Raw genomic sequence first — 19,096 nt, forward strand, 5'->3', positions numbered from 1 at the left:
GGACATGTGAAAGGGTCATACAAATGCATGTTCTTGCTTTTAAACATTATGCTTTTAAAATACCTGCGAACATGGACTTTCTTTTACATGTTCTGCCAAAAAAAAAAAAATTATAATAAATTGTGAAATTTTGTACCGATGTAAAAAGTTGTAGAATTTGCTTCAGAAGAAAGCTGAAGCTTCCTTCTATTCAAATTAGGGGTGCTTTTTGTGCAAATGTTTTCATCCAGTGACTTTTCATCCGATACACAGGTTATTTGAGCGCTCCGTACTTCAATTTCTTTCCATGAAGGTTTCTTCTATTGGAAATATGCATTCGTGCACTTGTACCAAACAATTTATTTTTCTAAAGATATGATGAATTGGTGTTTTTCAAATAACGGACTATAAAATTAATGACAGTTTTAACTGAAAAAAAAAATCTTTCAAATCTTCCAAGTCAATGAACGGAGCACTGGTGTATATTTAGGAACAAGGGCAAATGTATAATATATACCCACAGTAATTTAAATTTTAAAATTTTAATTTTTAATTTTAAAATTCTGTATTTTCTGTATGAGACACAAGCAGTGCAAGCTATATGCTACAGGCCCCCAATATAAATTGATAGATACCGAAAAAATCAAACAAAATCGACTGAAAATATTAACACATCTTAATCATAAAAAAAGTTTTCTCCCAGAATTTTGATTACCCATAAAAATGATTTGACCATCGAAAGCTCGCAGACACTAGACACAATGTCGCATAGGTGTGCTCAAAGCTTGGAAGTGAATAGATTTGAGTCACGTGTTCAGTGCTTTGTTATTCATGAGGTCAAGAGGGGTTGAAATTTGTAAACAAGGTGGCTCTACTATGGAGACAAACACCCGTGATTTTGCACCTATTTTGAAAATAACAAATGAGCGCACGACTGTTTCAATTTCTTTCATGAATGTAAATGACTAGTATAACTCTTTACATTGACCGTATTTACGACAACTTGAAACATCCATGCGCTGATATAAAAAATGGGCTTGCAAATTGGGGGTGTGGCCTGAAGTCTATGAGAAATCGATGTAAACAACATACTCCTGCTATATTAATCACATAAATACCTAATTACAGCGCAAGGAAGTAAAAATTGAAATTGAAATTAATAAACTACAATGTTTGATGGAAATATTGAGGCAAAAATATGGAGAGAATCTTTCATTTAATTTTTTGTAAATTATCGGGGGGGGGGGGGGGGGGGCAAGTTTTGGACGTTTAAACGATTCATCCTTTAGACCTGTACTCGGCACTTACGGCCATTGAGCAGTGAGGGATCAGCTACTGCGACACCGGACCTCGGTTTATACGGTCTCCTCCGAAGGACCAGTCTTCACTCGCACAGAAATAAAACCAGGAATGTTTACCAACCAGAAGTCTCTGATGAGACTGTAGCTCTACTGGTTTTTTACAAAAGTAGAGAAAGGTAACACTTTGACTTGAAACTATGGCAACTGTTTACAGCAAAAAATAAAATAATAATCCTTACTAAAGTCTCTCTCTGAGTCAAGTTTAACTGTAATTGGACAAAAACTGTAGTAGGAGTAACATTTTGGAAGAATTTCACAGAGAATTATATCTTTAGTAACTATGGCAACACTTCAAAATAAATTTTTAAAAAACCTATACAGAGAATGATGTAGTCTTCTTGTGTATTTACTTATTTTGAAATCGGACTGAAACTGTAGGAGGAGTAGCAATTTGCAAGAATTTCAAGGGAATCTCTCACTCACTCTCTCATATCAATTCTATGTACTTCCCAATACTAAATAATAGAAAAATTTATATTCTATACTTTCACTTTTCAAAGAATACAACAGCAAACATCATATAAGTACTTACCAGGTACCTATACACTCACCCTGTACTTACTATTTTTTATTTAAATTAGAAATGTTTTCTTTTATTAACGTACGTTTGTGTACTGTCTTTTTTGATTATTGCTTACAAATAGAATTTAAAAAAATGTCAATACATATTCGGAAGGGAAAAAAATGATGATATAATTGGCATAATCCATCGATTCCTAATTATTGGAAAATACGAATCGATGATTTTTGGCGATTCCTAGTATCGTTACTTATCATAACCACACACAAAGAAATAATGAAAAAAATATTCACTAAACTAATTTCAAACAAAACTAAGAACTAATACTATAGTCATAATTAATTTAATATTCACAAAATCCCTAAAAATTAATGAAAAAACACTAAAAATCCTCATCGTGTTTCCACCGTATTCTATGCATTCAAAATGGCCGGTACATGTTGTGACGTCACAGCGGCTAAGGCCCGAAAACCGAGCGTTTCAGAAAATCGCTCGGGTGTGAAATAGGGTTTTCCCCAGTAGCTTCGTTGCATAGATTTCGGTGCGTTTTTTTTTTCTTTAGTTTTATTTTAGCATGATCTTCAGCATATATAAAAATAAAGAGCCACTGCAGGTACCCTTTAAATAAATTATTATTATTCTAAAAACATAGCCGTGAAAATTTAAAAAAAAAAAAAAAAAAAAAAAAAAAAAAAAAGCAAATATTCATCGTTATTTTATTTATAGAGGAATAATAAAACAAAGTTATATTAAATTTAAGGAACAAGACTTCAAATGATCACTCAATCGTAACAGATAAATTAGTGCCTATTAGTATGTACACATAGGAATTAAGTCATCCCAAAAAATAGATTAGGGATCAATTTATCGACATCCTCACAATGTCAAGGTTTTTGTGATTTCGGTACTCCACAAAAAGCCTTGACATAAGTCGCTATTTAAAAGTTGGAGTAGAAAGCTACTATTTCATTTGTTCCTGGTCTAGGACTGGAACCAATCAGAAAACAACTTTTATTGTAGGTAAGTTTTGTAAACAAATATGACTCGTCTTTAAAATGGAAAGTGTCGATATTGTAGGATTTGTGACTAGTTACATAAAACGAAACATCGGGGAAAAATTTTTGGAAGATCACCCTCATAACAATCGCAAAAGATATGCTCTAGATTTCATTTGAAAGCGACTGATTTGAAAAATACATTTCCATGGGTTAGTTTATAATTACCCATTTCGTCATGCGTAACCAATTAAATAGCGACTTATGTCAAAGGTTTGTGTGGAGTTCAGAAATCACAAAGCCTTGACATTGTGAGGATGATTTATCGACGAAGGGAACTACATTCGGTGGCTATTGCAGATGCGAAAAACACTATATCCAAAGAATCACAGAGGGGGGGGGGGGCTCCCTGAAAACATGATTTGCTTTCAAAGTGAAAGAACTTTCACGACATTGAAGAGTAAATTCCTATTTAATCTTGAAAACTTTACTATGCAGGAAGTAAATTATTTTAACAGACAATTATACAACAAACAAAATGAAGCAATACCATATTGTATACGCGCCCAGAATGTTTCGTTTGCAAGTGTTTATTTAAATTTATGCAAATGTTTGTAATTTTATTTTATTGGGGGGGGGGGGTGTCTTCTATTTGTTTCCCAGAGTACATGTAAAGCATTACGTAAATCATATGCGCAGTTTTCAACATACATGTAATTGCATTCTCTGATGTAAATGACAGATACGTACATGAAACTTTAGCCGAATAACTGTCAAGTCAATTACTAGTAGTGAAACAAATAAGAAAAAACTATGGAACAAAAACATATAACAAATTTATTTCCCAGAAAATGAATATAAATTGTAAAGTTTAATGGGAATTGTTACATGTACTACTTGACTAGGTAATAGTATCAATAACCAGGATCGTCGTTACCACAGTGCTTGACTAATTTGATCACCTTATATTTATCTTAGAACTCAACATCTTTGCTCTTTTTTTGTCTTTTTTTCTGAACTTCTCTTTCCCTTCCATTTGGTGCCTACATGTACATGTATCGCACGCATTTAGGACTTCAAGAGCATATATATATATATATATATATATATATATATATATATATATATATATATATATATATATATATATATATATATATATATACAATGTATATATATATATATATATATATATATATATATATATATATATATATATATATATATATATATATATATATATATATATATATATATATATATATATTACATTTTCAGCAGTGAAATACTGTGCTTTATTTATTGAATAAAAGTGCTATTCTCTCACAGTGTGAAAGGAGAACAAAGTGATATTCTGTGAAAGTATGAAAGGATATCAATGTAAATAAAAATAATTTCTGGCCTGTAATAAGATACAGTAACTAAATCATCTTAATAGAGACTAAAACTGCCAATTTCTCCCCAAATATATTGCTTAAATTCATGTTAAAATGTTTTCAATCTCACAAATGCTAAGCTATCTGACGTCTCAACTGCTTAACTATGTCGTCACAGCATATGACACTGAGTCAAGAGTTATAGAAGAGACAGAGACAAAGGGAAAATCTAAGAAAATGTAATAAACAGAAAATTCAATGTTTTATAGTTGGATATGGAATTTATTTCACTCGTGAGACAGGATTTTTTGATATTTTTACTCATGCTTCGCACTTGTGAAAATATCAAAAAATCCTGTCCCACTCGTGAAATAAATTCCATATCCAACTACAAAACATTGAATATCCTCTCTCTCTCTCTCTCTCTCTCTCTCTCTCTCTCTCTCTATATATATATATATATATATATATATATATATATATGAAATGACACAGACAGACAATAGCTTACAGCTGTTGATTCGGAAGAGTACTTTTGAAATATCAATCCTTCATACATAACAACCCAACGAAAAAATAAAAATGTGACCCAAGTTTCATTAGAAAGTAAAAAATGTGTATTGAAAAGCTATTCTACGTAATTACTTTAACTCTTATAAAGAAGCTATAGCACGCATTGTCATAGAATTTCTTCAAACTTCCTACGATAAAAGTATTTGATACCATAAACTCATATCAGACAAATATTATAGTGGGTGTTCGTCAGTGACTGTTTCCAAGTGAAGGACTTGATGTCCTATATGCATAATGAAAGAACAATTGCATACGTTACCATACAAGAAAATATTTTTTCATTTATCAATTTCACAAAATAAATGAAATCACAAGTTGTAATGTAACCATACAATCTTACGCAGAGTGTAAACGGTGCTGATCTATAAGAAGTCTGATTGTAATTAGATTGTAACTTATTCATAAAAGGACAGCTATATTTGTTGTTTATCTAGCATTCCTGATTGAGTTTGGTCATGTAACTCCTAGAACTCCTGAGCATTTTTTTCTGAACATAAAATGTATACCAAAGCTACCATGCTTACCATCTATTTTAGAGATAAATTACAGAGAATTTCTTTACTTCATCAGTAGAAACTATAGGTAATAAAAAGTTTATGCTAGTGGTCAATCTGGTATTCTTAGTCCTTGTTAAGGCTTATTGAAGATTCAAAATAGCTGAAAATCTCAATTATTTGACATTTTTTCTCTTTCTGTGGCAACCTGGACACACAGTAACAAAATTTTGCTTTATTTCTGTTTCTGGTGTCAAACTTTACTTATAAGCAAAGTTTCATCTTAATGCCAAAAATTTTTAAGTGATTTCAGAGAATTCCTCTTAAAAACTGATACCATATTTTGAAGAGAATTGCCTAAATAAAAAAAATTGTGAAGTATCATATTTAATTTGAGCTGATTTACTTATTACAATCCTTCCCTTACAAATTTCTTCAACTTTCCGTAACTCGTAAGCTATAAAATCTATGTTGTTCTCACAACGTAAAGAAGCCTACATCATTTTATCCCCTTTGTTAAGGTCCTTGTGAAGGTCAAGGAGAGAATCTAATATGTCCAATCACATATAACTCAATTAAACTGAGTCTACTAAACCACAATCCATTAGACAAATTAAATTATGAGCACAATAATCGTCTTATCAGTATATCTTGGTGATTTGCCTTTTTTTCCAATCTTTTCCGATATTTTCGATGGCAATCGGGTTACCTTAGTAGATTGTAATGGATGCAATATTCCGACAAATATTTATTATTTCTTATTTCGTAGAACTGTTGGAGTTTTGGACATTATGATATAGGACGGATCTCAAGCGTTTCATTTCTTTTTCACTATAAATATTTGGTCCTTCAACATCCTCCTTTAGAAAAGAAGCGCTTCCATATCGTTCCATTTGGTCGTTGAGGTTTTCCATTTGTTTTATCCAAAATGTCACATATCTTACACATTGAATTCAGAAATACTTCGTCAATACCAATTTCGTAATATTTGTCTTTTTCTCTTAGGTATCGTGTAAAAACGTCTTCCTTTGCGGCAATTTCTTTAAGTTTCTCTGCCAAAGCTTTAGGCGAGGGAAAATCCAAAGCGCTGATAAACGATCCTTTTGGCAAATACTCCTTGGCTGTTTGTGGGCCATTTATAACAGGTATGACATCTAAATTGCCCAAATATAAATTGTATAATTTTTCTGTCGTATAGTCCTCACATATATTATTTTCAAATGAAAAGTAGAATTTGTAATCCCTAGAAAAGTTTCTCAAACACTCGCTTAAATATGGAGATCGATTGCGGCAAACGCGATCACCACAAGTACCAAACATATCTACTTTTATATACTTCTTTAGTTCTCGTATATAGTCTCGTCGGCGAGATGGCACGGGACAATGTCCAGACATCCATACTCCAAATCCTTTCTTTTTCTTAAACACATCTGTGTAGTTCTTGATTAAAGGTGTAGTTCGTTTCACTAAAGTTCCATACGGCCTGTGTATATCTGAATTTCTACGATACGACATTAACCAGTCTAATTTGTCATCCCACTTGGGTGAGGGTCGGTGCATGAAAGCTGGGCTTTCCATTGAATTAAATATGAATATTTGTTGAGGTCTTTTAGGCGGGGGCACACCTCCCATGTAAGCTTGTGTGAATAAAACAACGTCACTTTTATTTAGATCTCTATTATCCGTAGAAAATAGACATTTAGGGTATTTCTTACATTTTTCTGATTTAGCGTATTTAAAACTGTTCACTAAATACGGGGGTATATTGTGCCACAATATTCTCCATTCTTTGTTTGGTGTAGACGGATAATTTTTCTGGAGTTTAACTGGCAGAAAATTCATTGTACCAATAGGGGTAAATGTATCAAACAGCAGGAAGAAAAATCCGGTCGAGATAAAGAAAACTACAAGTACTCGAAGGGAAAGCTCCAATTGCGAAGACCTGAAACAAGAATATATATATATATATATATATATATATATATATATATATATATATATATATATATATATATATATATATATATATCAAGTAAGGATTAGTTTAAACTTTATTTCATTTAAATAAGTCATCATATGTACACAATAAATAATACATTCAGGATTCGGAAACAAGTTGTTAAAACTAATATTTAAAAAGTAAGGATATGAGGGCGAGAAATGCAATATGAATTACAAACAAGCTCAATATACATGCACTTATTCAATATTTATTACAAATACTATTTCAGAAAACTTGAAAAAAAAGTGGATAGCAACAAACATGAATTGATTAAAAAACATTTTACTTGATTTAAATAGCATTCTACTTCCGAAACAATTAAGATTTGACTGCATGCATGTCACGATTATGAAAGTTTATCTCTCTCTCTCTCTCTCTCTCTCTCTCTCTCTCTCTTGCACACATAAAATTATAATAAAAGAATATTTAGCGAGGTCATACGCATTATTCATGTTCTCCCATTGCTTGAATTGAAAGAAGGATAACTCTTCCAAATTTTACTTTTTTTAATATCTTCACATGCATCACTAGATATTTCACAAAACTTGAATAATAAATGATATTAAAAATGCCTGTAATTTCAATGAAATTCGTAGTTTTATTTTCACCTAAGTTCCAAAGTTGATTAATCGTCACTGTTTAAGGTTTATGTCGTTGATAAAATAAGAGGCATAAAACCATTGTTGTCACAGTCAAAGAACTGCGAACGATAGTATTGTTCTGCCGCCTACCTCCAAGTCAATTTTCAAGTTAAAATATTTATACCTGTATCTATATGAATTTTCACAAAACCTTACTTTTGGAAAACAAAGTGAGACAACTCTATAATTTTGTTAAACTTGTGTTTTTCACTATAGAAATCAACGGAAAACAGGAAATATTTTAACCCCCCCCCCCCTCCCATGGTGAAAAAATTTGCAAATTCACGCCAAAGGTTTGGTTGTTTCACGGGGGAACATACGTTTACAAACCAAAATACACCAAAAATCGTCATTTTATAACAAAATTCAGATGATTTAAACATTTACTCAATGAATCAGATATAATTAGTTTTTCATAAGTTTATCGCTTATTCACATCTCTGAGCAAAATCCGGTTACGTTTTAAAATCTGATTTCAATGGGAAACAATTACACCCCCTTATTACTTAAGAGTTGTAATTAACAACAATTAGTTAATTAACACTCGTATCGGAGAAATATTCAATTACTAATAAAGTCAATTTCTACATTCCAAAAAAAAAATGTATTTTAAACAGTGTGTAAAATGTTGGCGGGAATCGGGAGTTAGCGTTCCCAGTTCTTAGAACTTATTACCATGGGGTGGTCAGCGTGTCTTGTTTCAGACAGTCTGTTCTATAAACAGGCTCTAATCAGAGACTACATGTATATCAATTGGAGGGGTGGCTCAACCGAACAGAAATGAGAATTTTTTACAGATAAAATAAATCACCAGATGCTGCTGAGGTTACACAGCAGTACATAAACTTCGAATATTATATGTTAGCAAAAGGATATGGGCACACCCTTAACCTTCCAACCCTACCCCCACCTCCGCCTTATACGAGCCCACTAAAAATTTTTTGCAATGGTTAAAATTAAACTACGAAAATTTCATGATTTACGTGTAAATAGGAATTTGGGCCTAGGAAATAGGAATTTTGAGCATTTCTGTCCACGGATGAAAAAAAATCGAATGCAATCTTTTAAAAATCATTTTATATTTACGTGCTGACTTTATGACTACAACGACTACAGTTATATACATTGTAGTTCGGTTGAAATTAGCAAGCTGCTATTTAAGATTCACTGATCTTCTGCCTAAGAGAGATAACTCTGTGATAAATTACTATTATTGCGAAATTTTGAACAAAGTATAAATATATTTCTTTCTACCATAAGAAACTATAAGATATAATATTTTCTACTTGTTAAAAAAAGTCTTAAACAAAATTTAAAAGAATGTTACTTGCTATGAAAAGAATCACTGGAACTAAATGAATTAAAAGTACATGTACACTCTGTTGGGAGAGTAATCATTTTGCATTACTTTGTGCAGGATATACGTAATTGAACTGTTCTAAACCAAAGGATATCTTTTAATGAAGTTTGATAAATTATCTTATATATTATCTGCCATTTAAAAAAGTGGACTGGTAGCAAGGAAGGTTAAGGTCAGAAATTCATAACAGAGTTGAATTTCTCTTGCTATCTTGTATCAGAAGCTTAATAAAAACATCTTCAACGTGTTTGGGGTTTTTTGTGTTTTTTTTTAAACAAAGGTAAAACAAAATGAGAAATAATAGGGTTAAGGTCATAAAATAATGACACATTTGCATTCCTCATATCAGTATGAAAGTATTTTTTGTAAGAGGTTTGGAAAAAAAAAATTGAAAAGTTTCTTTAAATCTTAGCTAAACACAATGTGATAGACGGACACACAACTAGACAAAAGAAAGAAAGGCAGAAGACGAACATGACGTAAACTATATGTATGTGTCCTAGCCAAATCCAGGGCAGGACATAAAAATAGAATGACTACACCCAATTCTTGTCGATTGCTTTAAATTGTGGCTTGGTCGGTTGCATCTTTTCCAGTGGCCGATTTTGCGGAAAAGGGGGGGAGGCTCCTTTCCCTCTTTTGTGACCAAAAATATACAGAAGTTTATAGATTTTCTTTACTGTGAGATATTGCTTTAATTATACATAAAGTGTAGCTAAAATAAATCTTAGAACTGTTCTTAAAACTTTATCTTTCTGGGGTTATGTCGCCTTTGCTCCCAACAGGGTTTTGTCATGGACCTATAGGACCTACGAAACCTAGACCCTAACCTGTTCGGTCCCCCTCCCTTTTAAGGTTAAAGAATACTGGATCCGCCACTGTTTTATTATACTTCACAGTTCGGATAGAAGACTGGAGACATCGATATAGGGATTTTCTTAAGTGGGATGAATGACATGATGTTATTGACTAGTTCCGCCTTCCTGCCTCCGTGGCGATGTTTTCTCTGCTTTGTATTCGACATCACGTTGCTATCTATTCATTAGAAGTTTATTATCCTTAATCTTATTATAGCCAAGAACACGTGTATATTCTATTAATCGTCTCGCTATATACATGTATGTAATAACAAATTTATATCCATTTCAATGTAAACCTATAGGGCTTGAGACATTTATTTTAATCAAGAAAATAAAGATAAACTAATTAGAATGTACTCATGATAGAGTGCTCTGACTTTTAATCCAGTTGGGATATGAAAGTGTAAGACTTTTCCGTAAGAATATTGTTTGTTTGTTGGTTTGTTGGTTTGGTTTGTTTGTTGATTTGTTTATTATCTAACGTCCCTCTCGAGAACTTTTCACTCATATGGAGACGCCACCACTTGCCGGTGGAGAGCTGCAAATTTTGACCTATACCAGGCACTTAGAGCCACTGAGCAGTGAGTTATCTTTTTCGTGCTAGCACCTTCTGCGACACAGGACCTCTGTTTATACGGTCTCATCCGCAGGACCGGATTTTACAAAAGGATTTTCTTGAACAACCAAGGAAAAAATTAGCTTTGAAAAAATTAATAAAAGCAGTGAAAGCATTAAATAGGAAATGTATAATTTGAAAATCGGAGTATTTCAATTAATTAAAACGCGATAAATATAGTAATTAATCCAATGCAATTTTTATATACCGACAAGCCCGTTTTACAGCGTACACACTTAACGTTAACGGCGTTAAACTTCTTGTTTTAAAAAAAGGGACTCTTGAGTTCAGTACTTATACAATGTAACACTGATTACGCCTGCAGTGCATGGTATTCAGGGATATCTAAGACCTTTAAACAAAAACTACAAGTATGTCAAAATAAGATGGTTCGATTTGTTTTCAATTTAGGTCAAAAAGCATTTAGCTGTAAATTATGAAATTTTCAATCAATTGAATTTACTTAATATTCAATATCAATATTCAAACTTTATATTTACTTGACAAGTCAAAAAATACGTATCTATCTATCTGTAGTCTATCCTTCTTTCTTTCTCTTTCTATGTAAAATTGTCAAAGTAAAGCGGAAATTTATTAAGAAAGTACAATGTAAACTATTTTTATTGAAGTGCAAATAAAATTGAAAATGACATACAATCAATGAAAACATGCTTTACATTTTTTTTTGGGGGGGGGGGGGGGAGAATGGCCATTTAATTTTTATATATTCATCAAAAAAAACTTTTTTTTTTATTTAACTCATGTGTGAAACAGGACGTGAAAACATCCTTAGGGCAAGAAAAATACCTATTGCTTGGCAAATCAAAATTTGACATCTTTTGTTAATTTATCTATCATTTGTATTGTGTGTAATTACCGTAATTATATATTACATGTAGGGTTCTTGAAAACAAAAACAAATTGGAGCCACCATGGACGTCTTAAAAGTACTTCAAATAACATCTTGATTCGGTTTTCGCTCGCTTGACTGATTTGCAAATATTTAATGTAATACCTGTACAAAGCAGGACACGGTCAGTGGTCAGGAAAAATGGATATTGATCAATTTGAAAACAGTGGTCATTTTGACATTTAGAAAATGTTGAAATTATATTCTTAGGCGGGGTCTAACATCTTTAAGCCTTTAGACCAATATATATATATATATATATATATATATATATATATATATATATATATATATATATATATATATATATATATATATATATATGATCAACTTTTCTCTCTCACACATATTCATATGACCTGTTACCTATTTAGAGAAACTACAAAAGGGTTGTATACCTAGGTTTTTTTAGGGGGGAAATAGATATTGTTTTTTCGTGTCAGTCCTGATAAGAAGAACCAAATGTAATTTTTTCATAAACATACATTTTGATGACATGCCATATTCAACAAAAGTTAGAAGTTAAAATATCACTTTGTCTATTAGAGTATTATTTCACTTGGTTTATATTAAAAACAAAAAATAGCAGAAGAATGCATCTTGCCTTGTAGTGCCTTGTGTCTGTATTTTCCCAGTGTCATCCATTGTTATTTGGGAAGAGGAGGCAGTATGTGATTTGCTTCTTAATTACTGAGTTTCATATTACTGAAATAGAATTTTAGAAAAATTACAGTAAGTGACCATCAGTACAGGAAAAAAATGTGCAAATTCTCGGTTTCGTCATTTTCCAAACAATAAATAAACGTCGATTTCTCCATTCTAACAGATTGACACTCCGGAGCTATAAAGCTTTTCACCCAATCAATATTTCTAAAAACTGTTTTTTATCCTGTTTTTACAGTGAATATTTGATTGTGGACATGAGTACTACTTGTCAACATGCAATACATACCTAGACTCGAGAGATAGTTATAAAATCCATTCAATTATATATGTATGTGATTCCACCAGGTTCTACATGTTATAATTGATCAACGTATTCACCTATGTCGGATCACAGAATCAATACTGAATATACCTGAACCTTCCCATGATTCTCTACTGTCCAGCGTTAAATGACCATAGTCCAAATATTAGTATCCCCGGGTCTGTATGAATGTGCTGTGTTGCATGACGACAATTTAACCTCTGGAGCATAGATTATTTAACAAAGGCATACATGTTTAGCTGGAAAAGTGGGGAAAGTCGGAGGGTCGTAACATTTGCAAGAGAATGAAGAAGCACAGGTACCCCTTTGACAAATTCTGCACAAAAACTTTTGAATTCAGCTTTACAGACTCCTGATCCTATCCAAACAGGTTTTCTTCACTTGCCTGATTTTTTTTAATACATGTGAAAGTAAAATCTGAATTGGACAGCGGGTTGTCTGTCGAGAAAGAAATTCTGGTTCTTGTATTTGAAAGCGTATGGACATTGAAGAGACTGTGATTTTTTTTTTAAAGATGTAACACCTGCTTATCATAAATCGAAAGGAGACGGGCGAACAAGGCTTTGGAAATACATATAGCTTCTAGTGTGTAAAAATTATATTCAGTGAAATTAGTATTTATAGAGTAACGTTCTTAATATTGAAATTTATAAAATTTTGACCAATTAAAATTTTCTGCAGAAAATTAATTCTCTCGACAATTTCTACGATTTAAAAAAGCGGTATTCTTGTTGGTGTTCCAACCTAAGCAATAAAAAGCCTGGGTATCCTTTTTTTTCTTAGAGACTGATACGTTAACCATACACTATTTTACATGCATAACTCATGACAGAAGTGACATTTAAAATTTTATTTGTTATATGAGATGTTTAGAACTTATTTTCCAAAGAATTATTGGGGAAATAATAATGCATATATAACACCATAAACATGAGCGAATCGAATTTAAGTACACATGCAAGCACATGATTTTGAGAATTACGTGTATCATGAACATTGTCTCATAAAATGCCATCATATTAAAAGAGCTTTATTGTAGTCATTTGTAGATTTCAAAGAATTTCACTGAAAAATTTAAAGAAAGTTAAAACATTCAGCAACATGAATATTAACAATCAGAAATAGGCACTCGTGCATGAAAGTTCTTTCATTTAATTTTAGTAGTAGCATAATTTAGGAACCTATTAAACTATACCTTTCTATGTTTTAAATTTCATCATGTTTTATTAAAAAGTATATTAAGTCTATGCCAATCAAACTGCAGCACACATGCAAGCGCATGTTTTCAAGAATTACCATGTAAAACATTTTGTAGAACATTTTAATACATATAACTTTATCATAATTTTCGAAGTATTTTGTCAAAAAAAAAAAAAAAAAAAAAAAAAAAAAAAAGGAAGATATGGAAATATTTGTTTTAACCAATCAGATGGAAGCGCACGTGCATGCACGTAAGTTTATGCTAATTTGACTGTGTCACCTTTTCTACACTAATAATATATTTCTTTGTCATGAGTTTCAAAGCATATCAATTAAAAATATAAAAGCTACGGCTATATAGGTATATATTGTAAAACAGTATGTGAATTGTTCAACGTTGTGTGTGTCTCGAAAATGAACTATGGGGCAGAAGTGTGGGGCTCTATACCGGCAAAAGAAATGGAACGAATACACTTAAAATTTGGTAAAAGACTACTGGGAGTTAAAACCTCAACATGTACCCCGGCTGTTTATGGGGAATTAGGAAGGAAACCGTTGATAGTAACGAGAACATTTCGCATTATTAAATATTGGTTTAAAGTCCTTCGATCAAAAAATTGTCTTATAAGGTCAATTTATAATTATGATTTTAAGAATATGTCTACAAATTGGATCATTTTTGTTAAGCAGACACTTTTATCACATGGTTTTGGCGATGTATGGTATTTTCCCGAGTCAGTAAATGAAAACATATTTTATGTTTATTTTGAACAAAGGCAGACTGATTGTTTTTTTCAAAAGCTAAAAGTAGAGATAGAAAATGCCCATCCTCTAAGATTGTTTAAATATCTAAACCCGACTATGCACCAGGCTGAATATCTCAATTGTATATATTATGAAAAACATAGAAAAGCAGTAAGTAGACTCAGATTATCTTCACATTGTTTACGTATTGAGTCTGGTAGATATGAGCAAAAATGTCTTATAAGTGAACGAAAATGCGTATTTTGTACATCTAACGAAATAGAAGACGAATATCATTTTGTTTTAATATGCAAGTTTTATGTTGAGTTAAGAGAAAAATATATTTAAAAATATTTTTACGCAAGACCTAGTATGGTAAAATTAATTGAATTACTTAATTCCGACTCAGAAAATGTACTTAAAAAACTTGGGAAATACGTGTTTGAATGTTTTAAAAAGAGGGAAAACTTTACTCTAAAGCAAGATTAATAATAGGAAATACTGCTGTATAGTTCTTCTTTCATATATGTGTATTTTAAGTTATCAGTGTTTCTCTGGGGAATGAACTTGGTTGGTCACGTGATCAAATCCTGTGAAGCCCAAAGGGCTTCTCAGAAGATTTGATCACGTACCGACCAAGTTCATTTCCCAGAGAACTTTTTAACATTATTGTTTATTACTTTTATTTACATTTGAGACGAATTTTCTGAAAAGAACTGCATTTATTACACGAACGGCCCGCCGTATTGCTATGTTGTGACGCGCAATGAACTAGAAGCTGCTTGGTCTTGAGAGTTCGCCTCGCTCCAACATTTGAATACTTACATCGATGTTCAGCAGTCCATTTCAGGAAATATCTGTTCATAATGAAAAAATCAATGATCGCTTCTGAGAATAATCTTATCATTATTGTATGAGTTCTTTATATATGAAGTCAAAAGCGGTGGTATCGTCTTCAGTTTACATACCTTCAAAGGAATTTCAGGTTAAAAAGGTAAGCATGATTTTAGGCTAATTAAAAACATTCTTCATACCGAAGAACGAACTAATGATCATTTGTTGAACGAAAAAACACATATGTTTCAATAATTTTATTTTTTTCATCGCTTGAACGGCTTAGAAGTTCCGAAACCAGTGTCACCGGGACAGAAATATGCAGACAAGATATATCATCTCGCTGTGTGATTCGGTCACACCATGACCTCTGACCCCCTAATAAGTTCATACAGAATTGAACATATTTTCTCTTCAATAGGTTCATCTAAGAAAAATATTTGCAAATGTAAATAAAGAAAAATATTTTAAAAGACTCATGAAAGATTTCCATTAAAAGTCTAAAAAGGGGATAATGTTACGACGAATGGTAACTCTTTAAGACCTACCCACATATCGAATGTTATAAGTAGTTTTCTACCCATTCGAACGTAGACCTGACTTTTTTTCTTTTCTGTAGATTTCTACTTTCAATGCATAAAATTTAAATAAATTCACATAAAACTAGAGGTACTGTGAGCACTGAGCTCACAAAATGATACTCCGCCTCCAATATCATTATGATGGCAAAGTCCATGTGTTGCTATGTGTCTCACACAATTTGGGTATGTTTCTATTTCAAATGTGCCCGATCCGTAAACTGAGACAATCTTTTGTCAATTAGACGATCCTTGCAATCAGGTTTGTCCTTGAAATAAAAATAGAGGCGAAGAGGGCGAAATATAAACTTTATGTCTTTATTAGCGCAATCACAGATGTGATCTTCTTATAAAAGTAACCCGGTCTCATTGAAATAAATGTAACAGAATATATATATATATATATATATATATATATATATATATATATATATATATATATATATATATATATATATATATATATATATATATATATATATATATATAAAACATTAATTGAGACCGGGGTGACACTTGTACATAATAACTTCCACAATAAAGTAAATTGAAATAAACAATGTACAGATTAATCGTTTACCATTAATATACTAGACATATTAAAAATCAAATATTAATTAATTCAGCCAAAAATCGGGGAAATGAATATCGCTAACAAATTTGAACTCTTGCAAAGTTTTAAGAATAGAATTTTTGCTCGTCACTATGCACTTCTAGAAACGATTTACATAATTTAAGAATTACAAAAAACTCTATCTCCCTACATAGAAGAGTTGTATTTGTTGATAAGCAAATGCATGTATTATTTCCCTTTTTTCTTACTATATTTAAAATTGTCAAAATAATTAAACATGATATAAATGCAGAAAGCGTATATTTACAAGAATCATAATTAATTGTTAAACCCAATAATAAAGTTCTAAGTTGAGTGTAACTTTTTAGACGAAAGTAAGAAACCAAATTCTGAACTTAATTCCAAAATAAATAAAATCCGTCTTTTAAAAAAAATGAAAGTAAATAATTTAAATACAGGTACATACCTAGAAATAGGGGCGAAGAGTGGGAAATGCAAACTTTATGTCTTTATTAGCGCAATCATAGATGTGATGCGCATTTCCCAACTCTTGTCCATTTTAAAGAATTAGGTCTTGAAAAAGGACCAATCAAAAATTATAACTCAGGATTTTCAGAGAACAATTAGTGAAAAGGCAATTAACGAGTAATGATAATTAAATGACAGTTACAAACAACTTTTCGCTAAAACAACTCAATTTGAGTAAACAAGGTACTCGGTTATGACATCTGGTATTTGAACAATTAATTGGTTTACACCTGTCTGACAACAAGAAAACATAATTACATCAAAGGTAAAAAGTGAATCAAATACAAATAAACTCAGATGCCACAATTTAAAGAAAATATACTTTGAATCGTGAAGTAGAAATTATAAGACATTTCACAAATTTTATACAACAACCAGAAAATAGTATATTAAGGAAAACACATGTCATATTTTAATTCTTAAGACAAATCTGTAAAACTATAATTACGTTAAAATAAAGGCTTTATATGCGACTGAATGGATTTACACAAAAATAAAAACAGTCAAAATCTAGGTGTGACATATGGAAGACCCGAAATAGTGTCCGATCAAAAAGTAAAATAGAAGGTTCACAATGGCACTATGTATTAAAGATTCTGTGAAAGTGTCATTAAATCTTGTTCAGTAGTATAGGAGGAGTTGCAGATAAGAGATGGGTACCCCTCATTATTATGGAAAGAATGACAGTGTCTATGTTTTGCAATTGGAAACCCGAAATATGTTACCGATCAAAAATTAAAATAGGAGGTGCACAATGGCACTATGTAACAAAGATTCTTGAAAATCTCATTAAATTTTATTCAGTGGTATAATAGGAGTTGTGAATAAGAGATGGGTACCCCAAAAGTGTAACGGACGGACGGACGGACACCCTATCACTATACACCCCCGCTTTCCAAGCGGCGGGGGGGGGATAAATTATTCATGTACTCTAGAAGATGGGGTCTTGATATGATATTCGACATAGATACGTATCCTGCCTCTAATAAAAATTTTGAAATCCCATTGGTCGAGAAGAATATTTTATTAAACCACGTTATGCTGCCTTCCCACATTACATTGTTAATGTGCCCCCTCCACGTGACCTACCCTCCACACATCAGATCAATGTTACACTGGACAAACAAGAAGTAGACTACCAAAACTATTGCTATAAAGTTCTATCCTATTTGTAAATCTCAATCTTTACGATTGTGCGTGTCCACTTGAGCCGCTACTAATTGTGATTTAATGCTTAAAAATTGTATGATGATTCGTGTATAGGAAAAGCCAATTTCCCTAGCAGAGTTGTCGTTCGTTCCTCTCTCAGAACCTCTGCAATTGGTTCGCGTCAAGAATAACAAGGATTATTTCATATTAGACCGATAGTTCTAGATTTACTTAGTAAATATCTACTTTAAAGAACAAAGTTAGAGCTTGCATTTGTCACAGTTGATATTTAATTAAATATTTTTTTAACAATTTATATTTGATTAGCGAGCATTGCTAATCAAGCATAGCGCTGTTTGTTTGAATGAGGGTTTGTTTTGTCACGTGATGTTTCTATTTTTAGCTTACAAACTGACCAGGTATATGACTACGACCAGTGGACCAATGACAGACAATTATTTAATAATTAACATGATTAATATGCATGTATACTAACTTCGTGAACTACATAAGCGCTTCTTCCGCCTAATCAAATATATCTATTAGCCTCTACCTTTATGGTGTTACAAGATGTAAGAGGTCCAACCCTATATGTAACGTTTAAAGTAATCGAGTTTCTCGATGCCTTGATATTTATAATTTCGAATACCTGGTTTCACTTCTTTAGTTATCTTCATTAAAACTTCATAAAACGAGAACCAAATCCAGCGTTATTTTCTTTAACGATTACCCTGTGATACATTTATGATGATGAATTAAAACAAACGCACTAATTTCTCTTCACTGTGATATACGCGAGTCAGCGGCAAGGGGA

General features: G+C 31.8%; 2 protein-coding genes across 2 annotated transcripts in view; both read right to left on the bottom strand.

The window, feature by feature from the left end:
* Positions 1 to 19,096, bottom strand: part of LOC133194758 (4-galactosyl-N-acetylglucosaminide 3-alpha-L-fucosyltransferase 9-like) — a 124,963-nt gene that overhangs the window by 59,466 nt on the left and 46,401 nt on the right. The window lies entirely within an intron of this gene.
* Positions 5,705 to 7,220, bottom strand: LOC133194756 (glycoprotein 3-alpha-L-fucosyltransferase A-like). The gene has a single exon (XM_061330662.1). The coding sequence runs from the start codon at positions 7,138 to 7,140 to the stop codon at positions 6,148 to 6,150; it is 993 nt and encodes a 330-aa protein (XP_061186646.1). The 5' UTR covers positions 7,141 to 7,220; the 3' UTR covers positions 5,705 to 6,147.

This window comes from Saccostrea echinata, unplaced genomic scaffold (genome assembly GCF_033153115.1).
Source record: "Saccostrea echinata isolate AGI-Se365-2 ecotype Australia unplaced genomic scaffold, CSIRO_AGI_Sech_v1 ptg000029l, whole genome shotgun sequence".
NCBI classification, from domain to species: domain Eukaryota; kingdom Metazoa; phylum Mollusca; class Bivalvia; order Ostreida; family Ostreidae; genus Saccostrea; species Saccostrea echinata.